The 26,040-nt window shown below is 37.8% G+C and overlaps 1 protein-coding gene across 2 annotated transcripts; it reads left to right on the top strand.

Annotated features, from left to right (window-relative positions):
• The first annotated feature begins 5,934 nt into the window (after positions 1-5,934).
• On the top strand, positions 5,935-20,519 carry NAT9_1 (N-acetyltransferase 9). 2 transcript variants are annotated; one of them, XM_051210018.1, is made up of 6 exons: positions 5,935-6,222; positions 6,259-6,532; positions 6,571-6,875; positions 15,619-15,835; positions 17,986-18,200; positions 19,518-20,519. In XM_051210018.1, the coding sequence occupies exons 3-6, from the start codon at positions 6,729-6,731 to the stop codon at positions 19,707-19,709; spliced, it is 771 nt and encodes a 256-aa protein (XP_051075504.1). In that variant the 5' UTR covers positions 5,935-6,222; positions 6,259-6,532; positions 6,571-6,728; the 3' UTR covers positions 19,710-20,519. The 2 variants fall into 2 exon arrangements, with proteins under 2 accessions (XP_051075504.1, XP_051075503.1); XM_051210017.1 differs by having other exon boundaries at positions 6,571-15,835; positions 17,986-20,519.
• Positions 20,520-26,040: the final 5,521 nt, after the last annotated feature.

Below are 26,040 nucleotides of genomic sequence, written 5' to 3' on the forward strand. Positions count from 1 at the left end.
GAGTAATGATGGCAGTTTTCGGTATGTTGTCGGTGGCCATAGGGATTTGGTTATACGCTTTAACCAAGTCGATTTTCGAAAAGACAGTTGTACATTTCGAGGTAGCTGTCAAATCGTGAATGTGAGGCAACGGGTAACGATCGGGAATGGTTTTCGCATTCAATCACCGATAGTCACCAGTTGGACGCCAATCGTTGCTGTCCTTTTTAGGGACCATGTGCAACGGAGATGCATATGGGCTACTTGACGGTCGTATGATTCCCAAGTCTATCATGTGATGTAATTCCTTTCTCGCCAACCTTAGCTTTTCAGGAGCTAGTCGTCGTACTTTAGAGAATACAGGTGGTCCTGTAGTCGTGATATGATGTGTAACGATGTTGGTTACACACGGTAATTTCGGTTGTGTTTGATAAATCCCAGGATACTTATCGAGTAGTGGTTGATAAAGTGGGTCTATCGTATGCTTCATTGTGACTGGGGATAATCTGCAACCAGAAAAAGAAGTTACGCAAACGGATAAATTAGTGTTTCCGTCTACTAGCCTCCGTTTGCGCGTATCGATGATTAGATTTAGGTGTTGTAGAAGGTCCATACCAATGATTGGCATAGATGCATCTGCAACAACGAAGATCCAGTGAATGGGTTTGCGTAAATCCACGTTAAGGTAAACGTACATTTTGCCATACGTAGCGATCGGTTTTCAGTTTGCCGCCTGTAAGTTAAGAGCCGATTCGTGAAGCCGATCGTTGGGATTCGCTGGGAGAACGCTAACTTCTGCGCCAGTGTCGACGAGGTAGGGAACTCTCGTTGTCACATCTGTGACGTATAACAGACGGCTATGTTCGCCGGCTACGGTTGCCGTTAACGCGTGCCGGCTTGGAAGTTTCCCGAGTTAGTCGGTTTCGTGCTGGGAAAATTGCAGGGTTTTCTGCAATTTCTGGAAAACTTTCCATACTGGTTATGATACCAGCACCAGTCGGGGTTAGCCGTCTCTCGTGGTCTAGAGACAGATCGCTTACGTGAAATGCTTCTACGTGGGCTGTGTGAGCGATTACGGTCGTTACGAAAATTGAGATAACGCGTAAGTGTATGACATAACTCGGTTATGTCATTCTGAGTCGTGTGAGGCTTTTCTTTGAATGAAATTACCTCTGTAGTAAACGATTTCGTTATTTCTAAAATACAGTTGGCAGATGCAGCTAGCTCGTCAAAGGCGTTGTTCTGGAACGAGACCAGAACTGCTTGCACCTGTTGGGGAAGTTTTGACAAGAAGAGTTGTTTGAATAGACCTTCGTCGAAAGTTCTTGGGCCTATTACCTCTCTCATTCGTTGCAACATGTCCGTCGCAGAACCGTGTTGCAGGTCGATGTTATTGAAGAGTTGATCTAACCTTTGTCGATCGGTTAGGTCTCCTCGTTTGAGAATCGAGCGTTTTAAGATTTCGTAAGGTTCGGAAACATCACTAGTAAACATACTAAGTGTTACGCACCTGTTGAATTCGCGCGGTAGTGCCTTGACTACTGCGAGGAATTGTGCACGTGTGTCGATCACGCCGTGCTCGGAGAAGTCGGCTTCTGCGTAGCAAAACCAGGCTTCGATGCTGTCGGGCCAGAAAGGCATCAGTTGAAACGAAGGTGGGGACAAAGTCTTAAGCTTGAGTACTTTAGGTGTCTGTTCAGTCATGATGAAATATGAAGTACAATAATGAACGAGAGGGAAAATCTATATATGTAAGATCCATTTTGAATGCTTTGTACGTTTGTGAAAATCCCTCCATGTATATACTTGCACTTTGTTTCTATTGATCCTCTTAGTTGTACATTGTTAACTTTTGACTACATTGGAATTGTTAATATTTGTATTTTATTATAGTTTCGTTTTTGCTACACCTTCACTAATTCCCCATGTTTCTTCCCGAACTGCACTTATGTTGTTTTACTTTATACTAAGTCTGGGCGGCAGCCATTTTGGTTTGTTCCTGCTTTTGATTGCTTGACATGTGTTGACTGGAATTGTGCATTTTGGTTGTGAATTGAAGCACTCTTCCAGAATTTAAAACACTCTGTGTTATAGAGCGACCAATTATTACCTTTTGAATGAATCTGTACGTGATCTATCCAGACAGGATAGAATAACATTTATTTGTGGTGATTGTTTAGATTTGATCAATTGAACAATTATTGGTTGGATAGCTGAGTGGTTATATTTATTTAGAACCGCTATCTTACCCAATTACCTTGTTTTGGTTTCAAACGGGCGAGGGCGCGTATCTAACTCATCCAGGCAGCTGTCCAGCAGTCGAAACGTAGTTTGGATCTTACATATATATCCAAGAAAAAACACGAAAAAAAAGATCACAACGTTTAAAAAAACAAAAAAATAAGGCAATGATATATAAAAATCCCAAAAAGGAACAGACTCACAGTTGCAATTAGGTGTACCAGATCACGTTGGTCTCACCAATGAAGATGTCACAGGTATTCAGTGTTTGGCAACGCTTCTACCAGTAACACCTTCTAATATAATTCGTTCCCACCCAGAGAAATCAAAAGACAGAGTCGAGGAGATCGGAAGAGTGTATTTGACGATTAACAATATATCGGAATTCTCTGATCTAATCTGGCTAGCGATTGCGGTAGATGTTGAGCACAGCGTTACCACACGTGATCTGGTGCGGATACCTGACCGAGCGCCTTCAGCTAGATGAGTCCACTAAAACTAATCTGGTCAGCATCCAATGTCGAAAACTTACAGAGCTATTTATTTTGGGGATTTATTTACCGCTACAATGTTTTGTCATTACTTCGACATCTCGAAATTGGTGGGTTTAGTGGCCCCGACAATATATTCGTTCTTGGATTATGAAAGCCGTGGTGGATGTAACTGCAGAACATCCGACAGTGCTGTTTGATTTGTCTATGAAGCATCTTAAACTCTTGAAAGATCAGAAAAAGTGCAGTTACAAACCCAGTTCACAAAGCGGGGGTAGAAAACTAGTAACTATCTTGCCTTTGGTCTTATCAGTGTATTTGTCAAATTAATAGAATAGGTTATTCGGATAGCTGTTTTAAACTATGTGGAAGGGGATGATATCCTAGTCAGGTTTTGAGAAAGGTCTTTTGCTTTTGACAGATCTCTTCACAAGAGAAGATTTGACAGCAATGCTGGACAGTTTCTTGCTATAGAATTTCCTTTATTGACTTAAATTCCTTATTGATAAACATATAAATTAAATGACTAATTCATGCTGTGAATCGCATTTTTTTAAAACGTGTTCTTATTTAGAGTAAATATTGGTATGAACAATCCAAACACATGTATTTCAAACTAAAGGTTACTATGGTCTAAGTATAAACCATAACAGTGAAAGTTTTTATATTTTTGTACGATGGGACAATTGTTTATCTGCTAATGCTGACTTCTCATCATAACATACAACAATCGGTCAAATGTAAATACAAATTAAAAGATTTTCAAAATATTCTATGAATATTTGTTAAGTGACCTATCGCCATAGTTCTGTTCTGAATGAAACACAAGATTTAGCAGTCAACCGCCTCATTAATTATGAATAAAAATATACACATTAAGTCAAACATATGCTTAAGATCATTCGAATGATCTGTGCTATCAAATTATTTGCATTCACTGACAGATAAAAGTTTTGTAGGTCCCCTCCAAAACCAACAACATCAAGAAAACGAGCTTTCAAATTTATCTGATCAGCAGTTGCGAAGAAGTAGCGCAGAGAACAGTTCTCTTTATCGATTTCGTACTCACAAAACCCACCAAGTGACGTGATGTGAACTTTCGATTTGGCGTAATCACCTAACATCTACAATATAAATAAGCGAATTGCTTACCAGGAAGGTTGGCCTGCGAGAACACTTTGTGGCGCATGTTAAAAACATATTAGGGATTTAGGCACTTCCCATAAGATTGGTAAACGGAGTGCACAATATTGAATGCTGCTGTCCCCTAAATCAGAAGAGGTCACATCACTCTCTCAAAAGAACTCATTCAGGAGAAGAATAGACACTCACAGAAGCATAATTGAAGAGGCATAACGTATGCCGTAGGCTTTCTGTCCTCACTACACAAATCTGAATCTGATTTATCCATGAAAATTTACTATCGCCAAAACATTTTATTCCGCTTCTCTAATTTCTGTGAAAAAAATGATATAATGGACAGATTCAGAAGTCACTAGCAGAATTAAACTGAAGTGCGACGTGTGAAACAAATGCGTTTCAGGGTAATCCTGAATATGGGATTCAAACAACGAGTCCTTGTTTCAAGTATGAAGCAGAGATGCTGGAAAGAGTCCAACGACGAGGTACTAAGATGGTTCAAAGTCTATCTGGCCTATCTTATGAAGACAGAATGAGACACCCCAACTTATTTCCGTTATCTTACCGTAGAGTATAGGGTGATCTAATATTGGCTAATCGTATACTGAACGATGACCTTGGTATTAACGTAATATCTTTTACTTTTGTCTAGGGCTGATCATTTGAGAGGACATTCGAAGTTCAAAAACCGAGATCAAATCGTTTACGTCTGGGGCACTTCAGGAGGACCTGACTCGACTTCAAAGTTGGGCGGACGATAACGGACTTACCTTTAACACTTCAAAATGTAAAGTAGTCCATCTGCGACATGTCGCAAACTACAGTTACAACTTAGGAAACTCCTCTCTAGTAGTATCCCAAGTCGAAAAAGATTTAGGAGTCCTGGTGCCCTACGATTTAAAGTCTTACGCCAACTGTGACAATAATGCCTTCCGAGCAAACCTTGCACTGGTAACGTTGAGGCGCATTTTTGGCCAGTTTGACGGACGAACTTTCCATACAATCTTCAATAGTTTTATCCGTCCCCATTTAGAGTACGGAAACATAGTATTTCTCCCTCACTCCAAAAGGACAAGGTCACCTTGGAGCGTATCCAACGGCGAGCCACGAAATCATTTCGAGGACTCAAATCTAAACCTTACGAAGAACGCCTCCATTCACTAGATCTTTACCCATTAGAGTATAGGCGTCTTAGAGGTGATCTATTAATGGCTTATAGTATTCTTAACACTTCTGGACATCCTCTTAAACTCCCACTTAAGCTTAGTTCGAATAATAACCTAAGGGGTAACACCCTTAGAGTACTGTATCCAAGCAGCTAGCCCATGTCTGGTAAAGGATACTAACCCCCTTGAGCGTGTCCAGCGTGTGGGAACGAAATTAGTGAAGGGTCTTTCTAGACTCCCTTACGATGAGCGCTTAAAACGCCTAAATCTTTTCCTCTCGTCGTATCGCAGGACACGAGGTGACCTTATACTGGCATTTCGTATCTTTAATTATGATTTGGGTGTTAATATGTCTTATCTTTTTGCTCCCTCCAGCACTAATAATCTCCGAGGTCATAGCAAGAAGGTTCATAAACCACGACCTAATAAACTTAAAGTGGGATCCCGTTTTTCTCATCGAGTAGTCAATCATTGGAACGCCTTACCCGAACAAGTGGTATCAGCCCCATCAGTGAATACTTTCAAGGAGAAGCTGGACCTTCACTGGAAAGCAGTGCGTCAGGATTAATACAGGTTCATCAACCTAACATCCTTATTACTGAAGACTGAAGACTGAAACTGGAGACACAACATAGCAAAACGGAATGTAGACATAACTTCTACTCCTTAAGAGTTGTCAAAAGCTGGAATTCGCTGCCGGCCGAGCTAGTCCAAGCGACTTTTCAGGAGTCCTTCAAGAGGCAACTTGACCTATTCTTAAGGACCAAGGACAGCATCACACTATGATTTACCAATTTCTTTTCCTCTTTTATTGTTAACATACCTAGGTTCCTGCCTGGAGGATTTGGTGATCCCCTGCTACTAGACACGGAAGCCTGTTAAGCGAAGGCTTCTTCTATTCCGTCCACAACCATTTGAACCATTTGAACCATTTGGGGTTTCGTTTCTCGCACCGAGTAGTGAATTACTGGAATGCTCTACTGGAACACGTAATATCATCAACTTCTGTTAATATACTCAAAACGAGATTGGACTTCCACAGTATCACAAACTGAAAGGATTAATATAGGTTCATAGACCTCCTATCCTTATTACTGAAGACTGAAGGCATTGAGTTCCGTACTGAGACATTGTACATTGGCAGCGTCCTTTGGCGGTTGACGAGCCAGTTTAACGAGTTGGCTTGCCCACGCTTTGTAAACATGGTAAGTTTTGTAGTCCACGTAAGCTTATGTCTTTAGCCACCAAAGCAAGCTTCGAAAGGTGGAAAGAAAGAACCGTCGAAGAAGCCTATGAAACCCAAAGAGGGTGGTGGGAAAGCAAAGAAGAAAAAATGGTCTAAAGGAAAAGTTCGGGATAAACTTGCTAATATGGTGTTGTTCGATCACGCTACTTTTGAAAAGCTACTGAAAGAAGTCCCACAGTACAAGGTAATAACACCTTCTGTTGTGTCAGAACGGCTAAAAATTCGGGCGTCACTGGCACGTCATGCTCTCGAGGAGCTGTGGCGACGAGGTAGGTTTTCTCTCTTACTGTCTCAAATCCCATGCTAGGTTCCATAAAAATGGTCTGCAAGCACAATTCACAACAAATATACACTAGAACAACAAAGACCGATTAGTTGTACAAATATATGTGTTTGGTACTCTGACTTCTTTTTCATGTATGGTTGAAACGGGGTGTTCACTGTTAAATTACATTTTGCTTAGGGATGAGACTAAATCAAGAAACGGTATTGGAAACATCTCGACTATTTATGGTCCCATATCTCCGCATCTATGTTCCAAAGTATCACAGTTGGATGCAAGATTCGTGGTTGAGAGCAAGTACATCTTCGGAACAGCTTACACTGGACGAGGTACCGTAAGTTATGCAATCAGTTACATACGACTTAGTCTCGTAGTGCATATGTGACTTAAAAGTTTAATTCGGAATACTTTTAAGAGGTTAGATAGTGGGTTTTGAGTTCGTCATTCCGACTTTTACTTATGGTTATATTCGCGATAACCTATTTGGTGCAATCCGTTGTGATTTTCACCAAAACCTTGATTTATTATGATATCTACTGGTGAGACTCAATTTATTCACACATATCTACATCGATGCTAAACACAAAAGTATTATAGGTAATCTCGTCACGTCCCAAATATTTTTTCTAGTACCTTTTCGTTGCATGACATAGCTCAGTTGCTTAAATTTATAGTATGTATTCCTTTCTATCGTGCAATATTCGTAACGTTTGTACAGTGACCATGCAGTCAAGAATCTTTCTTTTATGTTCCGTATAATCCAATCGGTCTGTGCCAATACACGGGTCGTGTTTTATTTGCAAGAATACGGTTCTCCAAGGGTATCGCAATTGTTGCCTACTGTTTCGATTTTGAGAAGAATAGGAAGGTGTGTGGCCTATGGTGTTCTTTCAGTTGGTTCAACTTCCTTTTGGAAGTGTCTACAGATGGAGTTTTAATCACGTGTTGAGGTAGTAAGCTACACTTGTTGATGATTTGATTCAAAAGTTGGTTGTCATCTGTCAAGTAGTTCGTTCTGGGCTTGTAAACTGTTTTAGTATTCTTGTAGAGTCTGTTTTGTGAGACAAGGAAAATGAGAATAAGTCGTACTCGGGTTTATAATTAATTTGAGAACTGTGGTTTAGTCCCCTCTGGTTCGTCCGTTTGATAAGGGAAGTAGATTTAGTCTAGCCAGTCTATCATACGAGGGCTTCACGGTTCTGGGTACCGGGCTAGTTGCGGCTCTTCGTACGTTCTCCAACAGTTCCGTGCATCATTTTGAGTAGGAGCTAGCCGATTGTATGCAGTACTCGAGTTTATGGGGAACGGACACCGTATACAAAGTGAAAAAATTTTTTAGCAACTAAATGTTTGAGGGCTTTACATATTGACCATAGGGTTCTAAAACCTTTGGCAGCTATTGCACAGTAGTTTGTGCTGATGATGTTCAGAAGAACGATGAAAGCTCCACAACCAAACCATCAAGTTCAGAGAACAAAACTCCATCAAAATCATCCACCTGAGCTACAAGTCTCCACCATCTCATGTTTTTGTACTTTGGTGGACTGCATCATAATGCACCAGACAATTCACATGTCTTCCGAAGGTCATTTCAAGATTCCGCAAAAACACGTATTCTTATCGACCTCCGCAACTTGAGGTCGTCAGCATACAAAAAATAGGTTAAATTAGGCGAAAAATGCCAATTAAATACAGAAGGGACAATATCCCCCAAAGTTGTACCCTGAGGCACTCCTCTAAGCAGTTTCACAGCTAGACAACTTCCTATTCGCTTCATACTGTCTGGTGACGCCCAACTAGGAAGTCCTTTTTCCACAAATAAAAATTGGCTCTCATCCCGATATCTGTTAAATTAGGTAACATTCAGTTGTGAGAAACTTTGTCAAAAGCCTTACTAAAGTCAATGTCGGTTGTATTGGTTAGTAACGTTTGGTCTTCGGGAGCGCACTAGCTACAAATAAGTTTGTGTGGCATAAACAACATGTTCTAAAACCTTGCTGATACTCAGAAAGAACTCGGTCTTCGTCTAGATGCTTGAATAACTTTTGAATAGTCCTCTTTCGAATTTTGTCAATCACCCTGGTGATCCTTATGAGTCGATAGTCCTCAGGTGTGTCTCGTGCCTGTTTTGAAGCGCTGATCCAGTCTTTTGGTAATATATTTCAGCTTACTGATAGACTAAAACATAGTCAATGGATTCGCAACAAATTTTGCCAATTCCTTTAGTCGTCTAGAATGTACCCCATTGGGTTCCACGAAATTTTTCCAGTCCCAAGCTTCTTCAGCAAATCAAAAATATCGAGTTCTTTAATCGTCAGTGTGTGTGGAGGGGTTTGTAGAAACTGTAGGGAAGGGCATCTCAACAGTGTGTTTATCGCAAAAGTAATTTTATAATACCTGAGCTTCACCATAATCGTCCGTCACTAGTGATGCAGTACTAGTGTCTACTCGTAATCCTAGTGTACCTTCTCTTCTCTCAGTCCCTTGGTTTATATTCGAGTATAAGCGTTTAGAGCATTTTATAGAGTTTTTGGCAAACTCTTCTAGACGGGCGGAGGGTTGAGATGCAAATATTTTGGGCTTACCGAAATTTTTTGTCAGTACGGGGCAGCCTAAATCTCATGTTCTTGTACAGAGAAGAATGTGAACCTTCTTACTGAACCACCGTGAAGAGTCTTTCAGTGCAGTGACTTTTGTGTATAAATTTCAGAATATATCTCTAGCCGTCTCAGTAGGGATTCTATTGTCCAATCTGTCAGGTGTACAATTCCTGTATATTTGTTTTCCAGACGTTTGGCTGACACATCGTTGTAGACAAGCTTATGGAAATCGAAGATTAGGACATCATGGTAACACTTACCTGAGGGTGGCAGGTAATGGAGGTCTGTGACTTCATATTAGTATTGGGTCAATATGAGATCTAGTAAGGATAATTCTAAATCTGGGTCGTGCCTAGTTGCTTGTTCCACAAGTTACACTAGGGCGCATGTTATAACCGCGTAAACTAGTTTCTGTTCAAAAGAATCTTCCGACAACTTTGTCCTCAGATTGTACTCGATGAGAAAGGCAACCTAATTTTATTCGATCATGATTTTCGGATTACTGTTTGAGTTGCCTGTGGGTCCTGGATTAAAACATGTTGCCACGTCAATCGTTACTTAAAATTAAGCAGTAACCCCCCCCCCGTTCTACAGTAAGTCCGATTAAGTGGGTCTCATCGTTTCGGTCGCTTTTCATGAAATGTGTCGAGAAGTCCTGTAACCAACAAAGTACTTACTCCTTTGACGCCGTCTGAAGTTTCTACTTTTTCTGTAAGAACAGCCGCTTTTCTGCTGTGTTTTTGAGATTTCACTCTATTATCGTCAAAGCTGTAAAGTGTCCACAACAACAAAAACTTTTGCAGAACTGAAGTTGGTATCGAATACTTCTGTAACCTACCGTAGGCTAATTTACACGCTGACTGGATGAAAACATCGACGGTCTCTGACTACACCCTGACTGGCTGTCGTATTCTCTAGACGCCTTTTAATATTTAAGAGCATAAATTGTTCAGCCTGACATAAAATAGTTGAAATATATGGTGAGTGGTTATAATAGACAATTTGCCGCACAATCAAATCTTTTGATTTAATTGTACATGGTCCCTCAATCTAATCTACATAACTATGAAGGTTGCCTTGTAAGACTTGTTTATCATCTCTGTCCTCAATAAAAACGCTATCGGTCTACTCTAACAAGAATTCCGATTTTGTATTTACTATTACGGCTCCAATATCATGTTAAACAGAATAATCCCAGGCAGTGTAATAGAATTATCATCCCAATTTGAGCGGACACTGCTTCAGTGAGTAATACCCAATTATTCTTAATAGATAATTCGTCAACTTGATCGATACGTTTATCGGAACAAATCGATAATCATAGTCACATCCTAAAAGTAATACAACAGCTATGTCCGAATTATAAATTAAGAGTTTAAGGGAATCCATTTCTCGAGCTTGATATCAGGTTTTAATACTGTCGCATCACACTGAGGTTACTAAATACTGGTCTGCTTAATAATTATTTTCACATGAAAGCTTTGTCAGAAAGTAGTCGTTAGCATATACCCTTTACTAGCAACTGTATGATTGAAGATGTGTGATCGTACGATAATTTACTAATTGACGATAAAAAATGTTGCTTGTCCCACTGCATACAATATTATTCAAAATCATCCATATAGTTCTATCTGCTCCATAATTCAAGCAAATATGGCTTAGCGTAGGGGAATTTGTGAGGATTGTAGAATTCTCATAGCTTGACTCACTATATGGTCTGAAAACCTGGAAGCACTAAATGATCATTTGTCCTATTACGGGACTCCGCATCAGTGCGCATCCAGGATTCGGACCCGCATTCTCGAACAGATTGAATTGTTTTCCTAGGCCTTGTTGTCAGATGATTCGTAATTTGTCTACAAGTATCTTACTTACACCTGTTATCACTCGTGGACGGATAACACCGTCCACCAGGATTGGTCATCGAACTCTGTCATGGACAGTCCTTTCCACTTGTCTTCAATTACTATTCATTCTTATAATGTTTGCCTCCGATTGCCCAAGCAGTGTATTACTTGGTCTTCCTTTTACCTTCAGGATTCCGTATTAGGGATTGCCTCATGATCCAGTTTGATGATTTCCGCAATATATGCCCTATATATCCTCAACGTCTTTCCCTAATTTCTTTTTCAGCTGGAAGCGGGTTTGTTCTTTCCCATAGTAGGTTGTCGCTGCTGGTATCCGGTCAGCGGACATTGAGTATCTTGACCAGACAACTGTTTATAAATAATTGTGTCTTCTTGATGGTGGTTGTATTAGTTATCCAATTTTAAACTCCGTACAGTGGAACTGTCTTGACGCTCGTATTGAAGATTGTGACTGATCTTGGCTGACAGTTCTTTTGAGTTCCAGATATTCTTCAGTTGTAGGAATATTGCGCGTAATTTGTCAGTCCTTGCCTCCACATATGCACCAGATCCTCCTTGTTCTTCGATGATGCTGACCAGACGCGTAAAAACTTTCCACCTCTTCTGCATCAAGTATGAGTGTGTTGGAATTGCCTGTGTTGTATTTTGGGGTCTTGCTTTTACTCTTGTATATGTTGGGGTCTGCTGATACACTGATAATCTTTATCTGAATTTGTTGCTGCATATTGGATAGGATAGCTAGGTTATCTGAGAAATACAAATCATCTAGTCGCATCGGAGCTGTCCATTGGATTCCGTGCGTCACCTCATTGTAATTCCCTCCTGTGTTTTGAAGAGTGCTTCGACAATTCTTGATCCATGAGATTCCCATCCTATCAGTGTTTTTCGTGCTTCTTTAGATAACATCTATACAGCTTCTCATGTCACAACACAAAGAATTTTCCTCTTCATGACTAAAGTGCAACAGTACCTCTTTCGATACTAATTTATTCTGTCTAACCTGCGTCCGATGGATTTCACTTATTTCGAGAGCTGCCAAGTTCTGTCCCCTCGTTTCCACAGCCATTTGATTAGTCCTCCTAGCTTCCTACATTTTACGACACTACATGTACCTATATTAATTGTTGCTCTGGTTGTTAGAAGGGACATAGACCCATTGACTTCCGAAGAATATCGGCTTTCATTATGAGGCTTTATAATTCTTCCTTCAACTCGGAGGACAGAGTTTAAATGGTTTAAGTGGTTTTTTGTTAGCATTTCTTCAACAAGGTTGCTTTCTACAGAATGGGTTACAGACTCCATGCCCAAACTTTATCTGGGCTTGGGACCGAAATTACGTTAAGGAGTTAATAATAATCTTTATAATTGGGGATTTTTTAAATGTTATAGTGTGACAAATAGTCTGTCAGGTATATAGCGTAGACTACATACACATACATAGACTACAATGTTTCCGCTGTTAAATTGTTATAATTATTTCAACTTCGTCACTATTCATTTTTTCCAATTGACATATAATTCCCATTTAAACATTAAAAACAGGAAGTTCATTGAAGGGATCTTTTTTTCAACGATTTTATTATCAAGCTGTACAATCGTATATATATATATATATATATATGGAATTTTTTAAAAGTATTAGTTCCGTACCAACCCAATCACACTTGATGGCGAAACTCTGAAAGATATGAAATGCTTTACTTACCTGGAAAGCATCATCGATGAACAAGGAGGATGAGATGCAGACGTAAATACAAGGATTCGCAAAGCAAGGGCCGCATTCCTACAATTGTGGAACATATGGAACTCAAAACAACTTTCAACCAGTATCAAAGTCAGAATCTTCAATACGAATGTCAACACAGTTCTATTGTACGGAGCTGAAACTTGGAGAACTACTACAGTCAGTCAACTACAGCGTAGGACCAGGCACATATATGCATCGGTCCAAGTTGCCATACCTCATTAGCATAATAAGATGAACACGGGATTCATAGAAGTAGTTAATTCAGTGGTGGTAATATATAACAGAAAGATTGAGAACTACTACAACCATCATCAAGAAGGTACAAGTATTTATAAATAGTTGTCTACACAAGATACTCAACATCCATTGGCCGGATACCATCAACAACACCATGCTGTGAGAGAGAACAAACCAGCTTCCAGCTGAAGAGGAAATTAGGAAAAAACGTTGGAAATGGACTGGACATACATTACGGAAATCACCGAACTGCATCACGAGACAGGCGCTAACTTGGAATCCAGAAGGGAAGCGAAAAAGATGAAGGCCAGAGAACACATTACGTCGGGAAATAGAAGCAGATATGAAAAGGATGAATAAGAAGTGGAAGGAGCTGGAAAGGATTGTTTAGGACAGGGTTGGATGGTGAGTGTTTGTGGGCGGCCTATGATCCTCCGCGAGGAGTAACGGGCCTATGTAAGTAATTAGTTCCATGAGGACATATGAACGAGGAGTAGACATGATGATGTAGTAGAAAGATTATAACACTAGATTATGTAATACGAAAAAAATTTCTGTATATATGTATACATATACGATTGTACAGCTTGATAATAAATTCGTTGAAAAAAGATCCCTTCTCTGAACTATACATTTCGTTGATTTCCTCTCACTTACTATTCTGATATAAATTAGGAAAACTTATCCCGGTACTGTCAAAGTCCCGGGTTCCTGCATTGATTATAAATGACTGAAGAATAATTTAATGTTTGAATTGGTAGATTGTTGTTATTTCAACTGATCATTTCATGTGTATGTTATAATATCGAAAAATTGGAAGTTATATTACTGATAATGTTTAATCTCATAATAGCGAATTTATCAGTTAGTTGGTCTGTGTAAATCTATCTAATGTTGCCCAATCTGAAATGGTAGTATGTGTACACGGTTTGGTATTCAATATATATTATGGAATGCAATGTAGTTTGTTGTAGTTTTTTTTACTAACAGACAATTAATTACTTAGTAGCAGTAACCAATGTTTCGTCTATATAATCGGTAATATAGATGGAATTCTACCAATTAACTGCTAGTCTATATTACTTGATGTCACAACTCACTTTATTACAATGTTAAGTAGCTTAAAGCAGTTGGTTGGAATTCTATGAATAGTTTCAAATTCACTTAAGATGTCATAAATGTCTTCATAATGACTACTAGTTATCACGCAAGTTCACAGATTCCTGGATATTCTTTCTAATGCTTGTTCATTAAAGTGAGATAAATATTTAATCCTGATGATGTCGTTCAGAAGGACGATGAAAACTCCACGACCAAACCATCCAGCTCAGAGAACAAAACTCCACCAAAATCATCCACCTGAGTTACAAATCTTCTCCACCATCTCATTTAATCCTTATCTCTAAGTTAATTATTACGACATTGATAAAAGTGATTGTAAGTCCTGTATCACTGTTTTGAACTCATTTCATGAATTGAATCCACTTTTAACTCAGTTCACCATCATGGTATCGAAAGAAAAAAAACAGTTATTGTGTAATAAAATTTTAATCCAAAACGGTATTTTTTGGGCTTATGAAATAGTATAAACGAGGATAATCAGAATGAAATTTGCATGATTGCTACTCGAAAATATTAACGGTGCCGTAATACAAACCAACAAAATTAGTTTCTGTAAAATCAACTATGATGAACTATGGAACGTCAATAAAAAGGTTCTAGAGTGATGGTATATGATTTATTGTCATTTTACTCCACACTAAATAAAGTATCTAGTGAATCACTCATATGTATATACGATCGATATCTGGTTGTATATAGCTTATGTCATATATTGAAGCATCGGTTTGGTAGTTCAAGAACTCGATGTTACTCCCTCTACTTCGATTAAGGCAATTGGATAGTATCATTATTCTTTACATAATTCCTCATTATCATGTATAGAAATATGGTAAATAGATTACATATATTGTCTAAGGGTTGCACACATATATATGTATATATCATTTTATAGTTTTCTTTGAAAATATCTGATCTTTTTAAAATAATCTCAGTGATTGAAATTGAAATGATTCCAACGTTTCATCCATCTTTAATAATTTTGATTATTCTACCCTGAAGAAGTTCAGACAATTTAGTTAGACGAAACGTTGGAATTGTTATTTTAAATTTCAATCACTGAGATTATTTTAAATATAATAATTTTCACATATAATAACTTCTCTATATTTGGTGCTCAATTCCTATCAAACTATTCATTCTAATCTTGACGAATATTTATTTTTCACTGATTGAAATAATGAGTCAATTGAAGCTAGACCACCATGGAAAACCGTTGGATTCCGGCTCAGTAGTCTAGTTGGTTAAGCGCCTGGCGCGAGACTGATAAGTCCTGGGTTCGAATCTCTAGGGGTACGGGATCGTGGATGCACACTGCTGAGGATTCCAACAATAGGACAAAACGGCCGTCCAATGCTTCCAGGTTTTCCATGGTGCTCTAGCTTCAATTAACTCATGATTTCAATCAGTGAAATTTCTAAGATCTCCACAAAACCCCTTCTGAATATTCATATATCTGATCTCTTTTTATTTTTCAAAACAAACATTATTCTATATCAAGGAATTTGAAGCCCAAGAACAATGGTGTCATTTAGATGATCGATTAACTTTTATTTTACTTAGTAAACAATTATATCAAGATTATTGGTTATTGAATAATAATAAAACGGATACAATTGAATCACAATTGAATAATTATGAAAATGCAGAAATCTTTTCTATGATTGGAGATGTCAATTTATTTATTACATATTCTCATATGGTTAATGATTTTGAAGGTAATACTTGTATAATTGACATGATTAATCGATCTATTGTGATGAAGTGAATTATTGTAATCATTACATCTTCCCCCCTCTCATATTTCACATATTAAGATAAAGAGAGTTTTGATACCATGAATTATATTATTAGCAAATTGGATAATATCACTGATTATGGGCAACTAACCATAGAATATATTGTTATGACTTTATGTCCGGCTTTTTATCACGTGATTTATCCACCAATCAAAATACAACTTATACATTCTTAGCACTGTGCCAAACCAATGACGTTCGACCGGTATGGGCAACCTAGCGTCCTTATTGGTTCTACGTCCACCTAGCCCGTCCACTTGAGTCCAGAACACCAATACCAGCTCCCACTTTGCGAATCGAATCGAATAATTTGTTTCACATATACTGGGGTTTATATATTAATTAAACAGACCGCAACGCACCGTAAAATAGGGAATAACATTTGTACACAAAGCCAAAAAGTGGTTGTGAACGTGGGAAGTAGTCAATAAACTGAACATAGCTTAAGAACAGTAAATCGTACAATAATAATATATAGGTCAAAATAAAGCTTATAACAAGGGGAATATAGATATACATAATCTACTTATTGAATAATTATACAATAAGAATATTTATAGAATGTTAGTCCATTAATAGTCCTCCGAAGTTACCTATAATTTGATCTTCACTAGGATATAACATGTATAAGCAAAGATGAATAGTGGATGGCAGTGGAAACCAGAATGCGCATTTCGTTTTATTTGGGACTCGTCAACTGAATGTACCTGCATCCCAGAGTTGATGTTCACTCCGGGACTCGATCCCAGTACCGTTCGCTTCAAACGCCATCGCGTTATCCACTGAGTTCTGATAGCCGTCTGCTTGTGCAATGGGGTGAAGTTTAAATCCACTTCTAAGCAGTGGAATCCAGGACGCGCTAGACACTATCCATCTTTGCTTAAAAAGCTTGTGAATTAAGGCTATATCCGAGGCAATCCGCACAGGATGCACATATGCCAACATGAGACTGATCAATTGCAGTCCTAAGTAACAATGGGATGATACAACTAAAACAACACCAAATTGATTCATAGGATATATATTTTATAGAAGTTTGTGCTGATGATGTCGTTCAGAAGAACAGTAAAAGCCCCAAGACCAAACCATTCAGCTCAGAGAACAAAACTCCATCAAAATCGAAGAATAAATTTAATCTGAAATGATGAGTATACAGCAAACATTAAAACTTGGAATTTAAATGTAAATTTTTTTTAAAGGATGAATATTTCTGCATTGTACTACAACATTTTGAACTGTATCATCTACAGAGCCTTCAAATATAGATTTACAACTATATCATAGACTCCAACCAAGACATAGGAAGCCAGCTACATAATTCAAGCTAACAGTTAATGACCTTTGATGCGTTGTACCCTGATCTTCTGTATATGCTGACTCGATTATAAGCAAAGATGAAGATACTAAAAGTCTGAAGAGAACAATCTGTGAGTTCAAGAGTAACCGGTTAGAAAGGATATTGAATAGAAGTTTAAATGAGTATTGGGTAACATAATACAACGTTGACATGTAACTACATGTCTGTAGCTAGCTTATTTGATTAATATTAGCAAGCTCACTCACAAATTTCAAATATCTATGGATCTAAGTATTTTGAGGCACAATTTCTACTTTCTTTTATTAGAGATAGTTATACTATTCAAATCTGAGCGGCCTATGCTCCTTCACGAGGAGTAACAGGTATAGGTAAAAAGTAAGTAAAGTATACTATTCAAATCGATGTTAATGAAATAGAGGGTTTCGGGCAGTATTTGATAATTTATCGCCCCCAAATGCCCTGGTACGACCGAGAGTGGGGAGAGTCAGCTCTCCCTCACGAAATGCTCTCACATAGCCATGCGTATATAGCCTCTTCCAGGGGAGTCCTATTCACTGTATTCTCGCGGCGGGGATGTTGCTTACGAAATTGAGTGGATGAAAAGCGAATGTCCAGCGCTTTAACCAGGTTGGTGGACACGGAGAGTCCACCTAGGGGAGTTGGAAAACCCTGATTTCCAATATTGTTACTTACTTCTTCCTTTTCAATTATTTTATGCATCATTTAGTTTGTATATACTTTATTATTTCAGGTGAATTGTCTGTAATGATTGCTGAATCAAAATATCGTGGTCAAGGTTTAGCAGCTGAAGCATTAGCTGGTATTCTTGAATATTCTGGTAGACATTTACCAATGAAATTAAATTCACTGGTTGCTAAAGTATCAATGACAAATGAATCAAGTATACACTTTTTTCAAAATCGTTTAAACTTTATTGAAAGATCAAGAAATACTATATTCAATGAGGTTAGTTTTATAAATTGAAAGAATAATTAAAACACAGTTTGGGCACCCGGGCAGTTTTATTTATTTATTTATTTATTTATTTATTTATTTATTTATTTAAACACATAAACATTGTTACAAGAAGATGTCAAATAAAATATTTGATTTGTATGAGGGCTGGGATACTGCACGGTTGCCCAAACCGAAGAAGGTGGTCTTCTTAGAGGGCTACACCCGGAGCCTTTGACCTAAGTTTCTGATCCACAAGGCAGTGGGACAATGTTAGGACATGCAGTCTCATGGTAGCCAGTGACCAGTAATAGGTTCATACGCCATTTCAATAGTTGGAATCATGAGTTAATTGAAGCTACATCATGATGCAAAACCTGGAAACACTGGACGGCCGTTTCGTCCTAGTATGGGACTCCTTAGCAGTGCGCATCCACGATCCCGCTCCCCGCGAGATATAAACTCAATGAAGACAACGGTGTACGGCGGTATAACTTCGTGGATTGATTGAAATTAGACATTAACACCGTTGGATGCCGGTTTAGTGGTCAAGCGTTCGCTCGTGAGACATGTAGGTCCTTGGTTCGAATCTCACGAGGGAGCGGGGTCGTAGATGCACACTGGTGAGGAGTCCCGCAATAGGACGAAACGGACGTCTAGTGCTTCCAGTAATACTATTGAACCATAGTCTGTGAACAGTTAGTGTGTAAACAAGTACAATTCAATTTACAATACTGTATATGGTATGAGCAGTAGTAGGATATGAAACAAATATAAAGAAATTCTAAGCATCATTTGCACTGATCAAGTTATTACTCTATCCATTATCAATCGGTAGTCAACTACAAACTGGACATATCAAGATTGGAATATAAGTTTCATTGGTTAGCTATTTAACTTGAAATACAGTAGGTATTTTGTTTAGTTTTGGATATTACTAAACGGGCTAGTTGATTGGTCTAAATCCTGACTTGAGATTTGCTTTAATGTTAAAAATCATATCTTCGGATTGGAAATTCTTCTAATTCATTTTGGAAGATTGTTTTTAACCTAGATCATAATTACTACTTTGATGTTGGTCGTTGAATTTCTTTATCATGACGACACAATAGCGCCTTATTGTCTGAAAGAATTGTTTCCTAATGTTATACTATTCTATATCTTCCCTCCCCACATCTAAAATCTCATCTACTTTTAATTACTAACTGTATTTACTGAATTCTACACATCTCGTTGGCTGTTAATGTGATGAACCAACTTGTAGTGTTCTAATGGAAATATCTACCTCTCTCTCTCTCTGTCTATCTCCCTTTCTCTACGCACACACAGATCGAATTTGTACCGGAAATACAACAATTGTCAAGTGAAGATCAAAATCAATCCAAATTTAAAAATCTTGCTTCAAATACATCTCAACTGATTATAGATCGAATATTGGCTAATTCATTAGGATCTACATCTTTTAAATGGTACTACACAGAAAAGGATTTGAATTTATGGCGTCAAACACCTAGGGAATGACTTTTTTTACCTTATTGTTTTGTATACATGAATAAATGTGTTTTTTAAAGTGTTTTTTTTCTTTTTGATCTTCTTGGATTACATAGTATTTCTATCTTGCTGTCATGTCTAGTTTTTATTGTCATCATTGAGTTTTCTAAAATTCCACCCTTTGAATTGAGACTTCAATTGATATAATAGTTGTTCATTTAATCAACGGTTCTCAGTTACTAAGCATAACTTTGCGTACTATTGGACTTTAAACTATATTCGAATTGTGAGGGCTAGCGATACTTACCCGGTTACTGAAGCTGAAGTAGGTGGAGTAGGTATGGAACTTCCAACTTAGTGGTGGTTGCAAGTGGAACATTCTAAATACTGGACCATCTCTATATCTGAGGACATTTCAAACTATTTTAACATGATATTGTTTGTGTCACTTTACTGCATAGATTATCATCAAATTTGAAATTAGAACTGATAGTATCAGATAGTTAGTCAGTTAGAACCAATGTAGAACCTAGTACGAATGTTTTTTTTATCGACCCATGTAATCACAACACATAAGTAGAATGAAAGAAAAAAAGTTGATCTCACTGGTGGCATCAGATCCCTCAAAATCACAGTTAAATCTTGCTGATGAACACTAAATAACACAATAGGACGAAACGGCCGTCCAGTGCTTCCAGGTTTCCAACGGTGGCCTTATTTATTTTAACACATAGATATTGGTACAAGGAGGCACCAAATACATATGCTCCACACAAATCTCATTTGATTTCTGTGAGGGCTGTGATACTGCCCGGGTGCCCAGACCAAAGCAGGTGGTTTTCTTAGGGGGCCACATCCGGAGCCTTCGACCTGGAGGTCTGGTCCACAAGGCAGTGAAGCAACGTAAGGAGATGCAGTCCCATGGTAGCCGGTGACCAACGATCGGTCCATACGCCATTTGTTCCCTCAGGGTATTGGAGCCCATGTGGGGAATTGGTTTGGAATCAGGGTTTTCCAACTTCTCTAGGTGAACTCTCCATGTCCACCAACCCGGTTAAAGCGCTGGACATTCGCTTTTCGTCCTGTCAATTTCGTAAGCAACACCCCCGCCACGAGAAGGCAATGAGTAGGACTTCCCCGTTAGAGGCTATATACGTGTGGCCGTATGAGAGCATTTGGAGAGGGAGAGTTGACTCTCCCCACTTTCGGTCGTACCAGGGTATTTGGGGGCAATGGTGGCCTAACATCAATCGGTTCATGATCTCAATCAAAAACTTAACAATCTCCACAACCCCTTATACTGACAAAAAAGTAAAGTGATCAGGGTTTTCTGTCAAGTCACTTTAACTAGTAGCTACATTACAACTTAGTCAACAGAATTCAACAAACACTAATAATAATAATAATCTGTTAAATAATCCCTGGTTAACACCACATCAGATAAAGAGAACGTTACTTTCTTTTTTAAAACGAGTGAATGTTTCTTCCTAATTACCTTTTTTTCATAGTGACTTTACACTAGTAATATTATGTAAGTATTATTATGTAAGAAGATTACAGTTTCACAAATGGCTAAGAGAAATAATATCGAATGACTAATGATGTATCAGTCGAGGGATTGTGAAGATTGTTCAATTTTATTGAGATCACAAACCAATCTATGTTAGATAACCATTAAAAACCAGGAAGCACTAGATGGCTATTTCATCCTAGTATGGAACTTCTCAGTAATGTGCATCCACGACTCCATCACTGATGATAAAACCCAATAATTGAACGACGATGAATAATAATAATAATAATAATGGTCGTGTTCTTTATTCTGATTGGTTAGTCCTTATACTTGACGTTCATCCAAAATTGAAACATATCTATCAAGTGTTAACAAATTATACAATATCTGATTAGTGGGTTGAAATAAGATTGTTGATAACATTTCACATATTATATTTAAAGAAAGGAAGGATGTAAACAATTTCATTTCGACCCTCTTCGGTATGGCCTGTGTGAATAGCAAGAAGAGTTCTACGAATGATTTTAGATACAAATGTTCAATTTGGTGATATAAGTCCATATAATTGTAGTAGTATACAAAAGATGGACGCATAAACCATGGGTTATATACAATGGATAATTATAAAGGTTTAATACAAGTCTACTTGATATTCTGCATCAGTCAAGTGCACAGAAGAATTAAGCTCGTAATCACGTTTCATTAATCAATCAGGCCGGATGATGCTTAGAAATGCGATGACTGACTTGTGTAACTCGATTCACGTAAGTAGGTGAATTGATGCACAGTCTGTGTTTTTGGTCGTCATTATCCAACATTTGTTAAATAAAATATTCAGTTTCGTTGTAGTGAACGTTCTGTCATACCTTAATTAAGCTTTATGTTAGTATCATACAATCAACATCTTTTTTAAACTAATTTCAAGAGTAGTAATTTCTTCGAAATAGTCTCTTTGTCAAAGGACTTATTTTTATCCGGTTCATATATTTTTAGTGAATTGGCTTGGGTATCAATTTTTGGTATATGCGTTACAGATACAGTCTCTATCTCCATGGTATCGTCGGAGCAAATTACTTTGGTTTGATGACTCAATATTTTCAGTTTCTTCTGCAACTTGATGTTAATTTGAGTTTGTACCAACTTCCTCGTTGTATTTGTCATTCAATCAATAGTCCTTAACAGTCAGTCACAATGTAGAACTTCGTATGTACGTACATCAGTTCGAGTTGCCATACCACATTAACACACAGATATAACTGTCGATTCAAATCCCATAGTGGTAGAGGTGGTAAAAGTATAAGCAGTGATCGGAAACATGAGGGTTTGAAGATATTATTCAAGGAGTTTAATCCAGTGAAATAAATTTGGAAAGAGAAAAAAGAAAGGGACATGAAGAATACAGAAGATTAGAATTTGGGAGAACGCAAAGAGTGGATGCACCTGAGCCATTGCAAACGATTTTGAACCATGTCATTCAGGGTCTCTAACCAACCAGGTAATCTACACCTACCAACATGGCTCAGTCCACTTGTCAATGTTTTCATGGATTTGTGCTGTTTTGTTCTGGCCGTCCCTAGCTTTCTTCCAACCTACTCCTACACCAGAAAACATCGCACGTCGTGGCAGTCGGTGGTCGCGCATATGTAACAAAATTAAATGTTCTTTCAATGCTATTCAGAAAACCAGATTTTGATGGTGGCAAGTAATTCTTATCTATTTAAGCTTATATCTCATGTGATTATATTATTCCTAAGAATACAATTTATAAACTTTGTTAGGTGGATTCTTTATACAAACCTGAATTTATTTGTAATTTTTAGACGTAAAAATTTATGGCAAAAGCTAAATTGAAAAATATTTTATTGCCACCAAACAGCTGTTGGATTACTTCCTTATGCATGTTGCTCCTCATGGAAGAGCATAGGCCGCCTACCACCATTCTCCATCCAACTCTGTCTTAGACAACTGAAATAACTGTCGGAGAAATAGTATTAAATACCAGAAAATAATTCGGAGTATAGATTCTTAGTTAAGGTTTGTGTTTTTTTCAATTATTTATATTACAGAAGCGAATTTTAATTAATCCTTTGTATTGATGAACATGGTGGGTCTGATGCAGATGTGAAAGCCCGGATCGGTAAAGCAAGAGCAGCATATTTACGACTGAAGAACATTTGGAACTCAAAGCAACTGTCAACCAACACCAAGGTCAGGACTTTCAATACAAATGTCAACACAGTTCTACTGTATCGGGCAGAAACCTGGAGAACAACGAAAGCCATCATCCAGAAGATACAGGTGTTTATTAACAGTTGTCGATGCAAAATACTTCGGATCCGTTGACCGGACACTATTAGCAACAACCAACTGTGGGAAAGAATAAAGCAGATCCCAGAGGAGGAAGAAATCAGGAAGAAGCGCTGGAAGTGGATAGGACATACATTGAGGAAAGCACCCAACTGCGTCACAAGACAAGCCCTCACATGGAATCCTGAAGGTCAAAGGAAAAGAGGAAGACCAAAGAACACATTACTCCGGGAAATGGAGATAGACATGAGAAAAATGAACAAGAATTGGATGGAACTAGAAAAGAAGGCTCAGGACAGAGTGGGTTGGAGAATGCTGGTCGGCGGCCTATGCTCCATTGAGAGTAACAGGCGTAAGTAAGTAAGTTTGGATTATATATGCACCTAGAAGCCAGTGGTACTGAGTTCAATTCTGAGCATATGAACGTCAACACTGGAAAACAGTAGGTATATCTCCAGGTAATAAATTCTAAACAGAACGAAACGTAGGTTCAATATTCCACTGCTATACACAATCCGAAATAGTTACTTTTGCTCAATATAGTATCCCTATGTTATGTCCCAACAAGAATAATGAATGGTAACTTTTGGGATTTATTGATGGACCAATACTAAATGTATATTTCTATTGTATAATTATTAAGTAACTAGGCTATGCATATTCATATTCCTCTTATTATAAGCTTTATTTTGACCCATAAACTATTATTATACGTTTTACCATTCTTGAGTTATATCCAGTATATTAATCACTACCTCCCTCATTCACAGCCACATCTGGCTAATTCTTGTACAAATGTTGCTTCATATCTTATTGGTACGTTGTGGTCTGTTTGATTGGTATATAAACTCCGTACGTTTGAAATATAATGATTCATAATGCAGAGGCTGATACTGGTGTTCCGGACTTAACTGGCTGGGCTAGGCGGAAAGCAGGACCAATCAAGACTCTAGGCTACTCACACGTGTTTTACGCGTCCTTGGTCCGATCGATAATCCACTGCTCTCTAATCAGCGGTCACAAGTTATAACACCCTATTAGTTTTGTTTCATTTATCAAGTCAATAATCAAACTTACGAATACTATTATTAACTGTGTTTCACATTGAATGCCAAAATCAAATTCGTTTTGAAGTGACAACATTCATTTTCGATCAATTCCCAAGTGATGTTCTATAGATATGAGCGACAATTACTGCTCTAAATGAGAAACCAAGTTTAAGGCGGACAATTTTTGTAAAAAATGCAACCTATAAATCTAAGTCTGTAGGTAAGATAGGTTTATCAGCGTAAAACAAGAGTCGTATATTTATAACACTACCCATTTTAGTTAGCTATGTTTGTGGTACACTTGAGCTACTCATAAGTAGTTTGTGTAATCTGTCAAAAGTATCTTGTGCATGCAACGCCAATCAAGTAACAGATGTATCAGTGTTATTGTTCTTTGTTTCTCACTTAGAAATTCCATTGTTTACTATCATCGAATTCCGATGATTAGTTGACTAATGCTCGACAAAAATAATCTTAATCATATATGAAAATATTGATCCCATAGTGTTACACATGAATCTAGACGTAACTCGACCTCGGTAATTAGAACAAAATTTAGCGTGAATGTACGACCTGTTAAAAAGAATAAATAAGATTAATGAAACTTAACATAAAAATTATATGAGTTGGGGACTATTTTATGAGTTTGGATGGATACGGATTTTTATACTAGATCGGCTTGTGTTGTTTAGGCCAAGTTAAACAATGGAAAGTAGTTCGCAATGAACACCACTATGAAGAGAGATATTCACCATGGGCCAATGTTATGCAGTAAATCGTTGAAAACCAAGGAACATTGGATCACTTTTTTGTTGTTCTACAACCCACTAATTATTGGCTCATTGATCCAAACGGTAAGGTGTTCTCGAAAAAAACCATGAGTCCCCGATGGTGTCATAGGTATTCACCGGTTTTGATTATTGGTTGGTTGGATCTACGTTTCATGATAGTTGGGACTTGTCACCAAGGTGTATCAACTGTCTTGAGAGGACTAATACTCCCTCTTGGATTTGATCTCATGTCGCTCAGCTTCAAAGGATGAAATATTACCTCTGAATTATTCGCTCAATGACTGATATCTTATGGGACAGATATTTACCATTGATTGATCACTTAGTAGACTGAACAGGGGCATGTTTATCTAGTTCCTAATAAAAGAAACTCTGGGTCTGGATTTACCTGTCAATTACATGTCAACATAGTGTATGTATCATCGAATCACTTAGACTAGTTACCACATTACGACTTGATCTAAAGAATTTAGACAACACTAATAAACTAATAATCACTATTCTTTAATCAACCAATAACATTGAGTTCAGAGTAAATCTGAAATAATTCTTCGTTTTCCCTGGTTTACAATCGTAATTCTGCTAAAAACAGTCAGCAGTAAAATACTGTTTCCACATATGGTTAATCTCCTCAATCTACCCCTATATATATATATATATATATATATATATATATATATATATATATATATATATATATA

This window comes from Schistosoma haematobium, chromosome 1, assembly GCF_000699445.3.
Source record: "Schistosoma haematobium chromosome 1, whole genome shotgun sequence".
Taxonomy (NCBI): Eukaryota; Metazoa; Platyhelminthes; class Trematoda; order Strigeidida; family Schistosomatidae; genus Schistosoma; species Schistosoma haematobium.